The 5,385-nt window shown below is 38.6% G+C and overlaps 1 protein-coding gene across 1 annotated transcript; it reads right to left on the reverse strand.

Moving 5' to 3' along the window:
• Positions 1–523: 523 nt before the first annotated feature.
• LOC132274064 (receptor-like protein kinase 7) lies at positions 524–4,119 on the reverse strand. Its single transcript, XM_059775221.1, has 2 exons — positions 1,415–4,119; positions 524–1,183 (listed from the first exon to the last, which is right to left on the reverse strand). The coding sequence occupies exons 1-2, from the start codon at positions 3,984–3,986 to the stop codon at positions 795–797; spliced, it is 2,961 nt and encodes a 986-aa protein (XP_059631204.1). The 5' UTR covers positions 3,987–4,119; the 3' UTR covers positions 524–794.
• Positions 4,120–5,385: the final 1,266 nt, after the last annotated feature.

A 5,385-nucleotide genomic window follows, 5' to 3' on the forward strand; every position in this document is an offset into this window, starting at 1 on the left:
TTTAGTATTTTTCTTTAAAGGTAGATGAGAAACCATTAAATTATTATCTTTGGTGGTGCGTCGATAACTACTACAAGTTTTATCAACACAAATTAATTTTCAGACCAATCGAATAACTGGACTTGTAAATTAAAATTGAAGACAAATAAAATAGAGATTGAGTAAATTAAAAGAGCTATCAAATGATGATCACATGCCAGCCCTAAAATTTTGGTAGCCTCTGTAATTGCAATGATTTTTGCTTTTTTGTTTTGTGGGCAAAAACAATTTTTGAAGATTGACGAATCTGTGGAAGACATTAGTTATGAAACTTATGACAATCGTCTCTTTTGCTTGCAATCTTACTTATTTAACTCAGTTTGCACGTGTATGTGCATATATATATATATATATATATATATATATATATATATATATATATGTTGGCCATCGCGTTTGGGAGACCTTGTTAGCTTTAGCTCCACCAATTGGTGTCGGTTGCTCTTGCTCCAACTCCCTCCGTCCAGATCTTAAAAGAGAATCAAACCAACTCAAACCAAACCATTTTATCAAAGGGAACAAACATCCAACATTTCATTCAAGGTTGGAATTTTTTTTTCCTACTACTTTTAGTGATTATACAAAAACAAGAGCGAGAATGTCACAACTTATTGTACACTAATGACAAGCATTACTAGGCCCTCTACTCAATTTGTTACAGAGATATATAAGGCTATATCATATTATATATATATATATGTATATATATTACAAAACATCTCCAATTGACCATTTTTGAACATCTAGGGCATGGATTAAACCTTGTCACCACCCTTCAATACCTCTTCCTTGACAGCACCATCTTTACTAACTATGATGTTGTGCAATTTACAAGGCTCGGCTTCCTCTAGCATCTGAACCACACTTCTCATTTTCGGCCTTAGCTGTGGAAGCCTTGTGGTGCAGAGAATGGCGATTTTCAGGACCTTAATTGCGTCTTCTTTATAAGCTTCTAGGATATTTGAATCCACCATGCTTAACACAGACTCTCTGGTCTTCAGCTTGCAGCATACCCAATTCACTATGTCCTTGTTCTCTCCAAACTCCGGCTCAATCGGCCTCTTCCCCGTTACAAGCTCCATCAAAACAACTCCGAAGCTATACACATCGCTCTTCTCGTCTACCTTGTAAGTGTAGCCATACTCTACACAATCAATGGTGGCACAAAAACACTAATCAGTATCAAAAATTAATGTTCAAAATTCAAAATAGGATAATGATTTGAAGTCCGAAAGTCGGACAAGTCCAACAGATTTATGTGAGTGACGGCTGACATCATCATAATGTCATGATGACAACAGCCTTTACTCCCATAAAATTAACCAGACGTGTCCGACTGTTGAACTTCCAAACTTAATATGAAATTGTGCTTTACCGGGAGCGATGTATCCGTGTGTTCCTGCAACGACATGGGTTGAATCCTTGCTAGAATTGGCATGAACAATCTTTGCTAGTCCAAAATCAGCTATCCTAGGCTTCAAGAACTCGTCCAACAAAATGTTGCTGGACTTAACATCCCGGTGGATCACCGGCCGGTCACAGCCGTGATGCAAATACTCCAGCCCTTTCGCCGCCCCCACAGCGATCTCAAACCTCGTCTCCCAGTCCAGCACCATCTTTTGGCAAGTATGCAGTCGATCCCATAAACTCCCATTAGGCAAGTACTCATACACCAACAAGCTCGAGTCCTCACTAGTAATGCTGCAATACAGTTTCACCACATTCACATGCCGGATTGAGCTCAACGTCTCTACTTCGGCATCAAATTCCAGTGACTTTCCGGCCTTTTTTGCTAGCATCGGAGAACTACTCCGGGACCTTTTCCGGCTGGCGGAATCGGAGTTGTTCCATATGTGTTTCACAGCTAATTCTTTCCCATTTGCTAAAGCAACTTTATATACATTTCCAGATCCACCTTTTCCTATTAGATTGTCTTGCTTGATTGAGTCAAGAATCTCAGATTCTGTGAAACTCAATATATGGAATGACTTAACATCCCAAGAATCTTCCTTCAAAGAATGTTCATGTTCATGATCTTTTTGACTCTTCTTTGAGTAAAAGAAACACCCAAGTGAGACAAACAAAACAAATGACCCAATTGAGAAGCAAACTATGAGGGTCCGGAGGTCTTTGGACAGGCCGGAATCTGACGAACACTGCCGGAAGTGCTTGATGCTCTGAGTGCTGCAGAGGCCATTGTTTCCGGTGAAGCTGCCGTTGTATGCTTCGATCCTAAGAGATTCCGGTATGGGTCCGGTTAAATGGTTGTACGAGAGATCAAGAAGGCTCAGCCTCAGGGATGACAAACTCACCGGAATTTGACCGGAGAGTTCATTTCCGGACAAGTTTAAGGAGTTTAGAGTCTTGAAAGACCCTATTGACGTTGGAATTTGGCCGGAAAGTGAATTCTCTGCCATGTTTAAATCGCTGAGAGAATCACAAGAGCTTAAACTCGCCGGAATTACGCCGGAAAACTTGTTGTTCTGCAAATGAAGACTGTTTAGTTGTTGAAGGTTGCCAATTTTTGTCGGAATATCGCCCGAAAATTGATTGTAACTAAGATCAATCGATACTAATGCGGTAGCATCCGAAATCTCCGGCGGTAAGGTGCCGGATAATCGATTGTTGGCGGTGAATAATTGCGCCAAAGACTTTGCACTCCCAATATTGGACGTAATTGGACCTTCGAATTGATTCAATTCTATATCAATTATATTGACATTGGGTAGTCCCCAAATTCCACTAGGAACTACGCCAGAAAGCGAATTGTTGCTCACCCGAAAACGTGTCAACGACGTACAATTCGCATAACTCGCTGGAATTTCGCCGGAAAGTTCATTCTGAAGCAACAAAAGCTCCGTCATCTTCCCATTCTTGCACATATTGGGCGGTATCATGCCGGTCAGAAAATTCTCGGACGCGTCAATGAAATCGAAGTCCGCCCACGACCCGAGCATCGGAGGCAGCGAACCAGTGAGATGGTTCGTGTACAACGACAAGTTCACCAGTTGCCGGAACTCCCCAAACTCCACCGGAACCTCGCCAGTAAGCTCGTTCTCGAAGAGTTGCAGAGTCACCAACTGAGTCGAGAACCTGAGCTCCGAGAGATCACCTGTAAGATAATTCGTTGAAGCGTCAAATTTTTGGAGACCCGTTAAGTTTCTGAACCCAACAGGGAGTGTTCCGGTCAACTCATTCTGGAACAGCTCCAGCTGCCATAGCTTACCAAGTTTGGAAATCTCCACCGGAATTTCACCGGAGAGAAAATTCTGCGATAGCTCGAGATTAATAAGCTCTGTTAAATTCCCAATTTCCCGCGGAATTCGACCCTCTATGCTACAATTTGTAAGGTAGAGCCAATTCAATTGGGTCAGCTTCACAACCTCCATCGGAAACGGAGTTCTAACAAATGGGTTGTCTCCGAGAGACAATTGGACCAGACCCGTCATGTTTTCTAGAGAATTCCACGGGAAGGTGCCGGAAAATCCACTCTGATTCATATACAGAAACATTAATTTGTTCATCGATGATATACTGGGAACCTCTTCGGAGAACAAATTGTTGCCGAGGTCTAAGTACTTCAATCGAACACAGTTGTTCAAATCCTCTGTTACTCGTCCATAGAGTGAATTAAATCCGAGAGAGAGCTTTTCAAGTGATTTGAGCTCGCAAATGGAGCCAAAAGGAGGGACACCAGTGAGGTTTTTATTCGAAAGTTCGATTTCTGTGACGGACCCATCTGGATTAGAGGTGATTCCCGCGAAATTGAATATTGAATTGTTCGATTCCCAGGAATCAAACACATTAGTGTTGGGATTTTGGAGAGCGGTTTTGATTTTGAGGAGTGTTTGGCGGTCGTCTGAATAGATGGTGGTCGAGAGGAAAAGGAGAGAGATGAGTAGAGAGAGAAAGTGACGGAGAAGAGAAGAGGAGTTGGTCGCCGACATGTCACAAGAACGGTGGCGGAGAAGAGAAGTCTTGTTAGTTAGGATGACGAAAATGGAAGGAAGACAAAGGATAGAGGCATTTTAACACATGGTGGGCGTGTTCACATTTGGTTTGTTTTGGATAGTGGTAATGGGTGGGTCTATTCTATGTATTAATATATTGTTTATGGTTACAACTAAATAGTTCTTGTGAATCTTGTGATTTACTTTTCTTTTTTTAAAAAAAAAAAAGAAAAAGAAAAAGAAAAAGAAGAAAGAAAGAAAGAAAAAGGAGGAATAGTTCTTGCTGTTTTGATTAAAAGAAATCAGAATTTTTTTTTTTTTTTTTTTTTTTTGTTTCATAACTAGTATATATTAAACTCTGTAGTGAAATTATTCTTACTAGTTCCACTGATTTTTTTTTTTTCTTCTAACTATATACCAATGATTTTCTCTTTTCTCTAATATATACTTCCACTGAAAATTTTTTTTCCTTCTAACTATATACCGTTGATTTTCTCTTTTCTCTAATATATACTCCTAAAATTTTAAAATTGCCCCAACTAAAATTACAAAAAATCCTATTATTAATCTCACGACATTTTTTATATGATTGTTGTTAAAGACCACCCCTACTCACATAGTTATCTGGGTCCGTCCTTGGTGGCGTCACTATACATGACACCGGTGTGGTATCGGCGACGTCACTACCAATAAAACCGGTATGGTGTCAACGAAAACGTATTTATTGTGTGTTTCTCATATTATTTCTTTACTTGGTACAAATATTTATTGATTAGGAAAATTTATTTTTAATGTATGTATTTAGTGATTGAAAAATATTCTTCTTCATGTATTGCATTTTTATGAGAAACCTGAAATTACATTTGAAAAGCTCACTTAGAATTAGAGAACATAGTTTTAAAAAATGTAGCTCTCAAAAAGAGCATTACTTTCCAATGGGCTATCAAATTATCAAAGATAAAATGAGAAATTGAAAATGAAAAGAAATGCATGTTCCTCCAATGTTGAATCCTTTGAGGATTTTGAAAAGGGACATTTCATTTATTCTTGTTAGGAAGATATCTTATTTATTTTGTTAATTCTTGAATTTGAACTTAAAAGATGTATATGGCATTTTAATATAAATGACAAAAATTTCAAAAATTACATTTTTTGCCATTTTTCGAATTTCTATTTTTTTAAAATTTTGACTTTAGGATGATACGATAATCATACAACTTAATAATGTCTAACTCCTAATTAAGTTTCACTCATTCGCTATGTCAAAGTTTGTGATACCCCTCGATTCAGGAACACGGGTTGATCAGGTTCGTACACGACACCGAGGGATAATCAAACAATTAAAATAATAAACAAGCACGGATTACAAAAGATAAATAAATAATAAAGCTGAAAG

The sequence above is a fragment of the Cornus florida genome, unplaced genomic scaffold (assembly GCF_030987335.1).
Source record: "Cornus florida cultivar Cherokee Brave unplaced genomic scaffold, ASM3098733v1 CherokeeBrave_3.0.0_Hap2_Chr09, whole genome shotgun sequence".
Classification (NCBI taxonomy): domain Eukaryota; kingdom Viridiplantae; phylum Streptophyta; class Magnoliopsida; order Cornales; family Cornaceae; genus Cornus; species Cornus florida.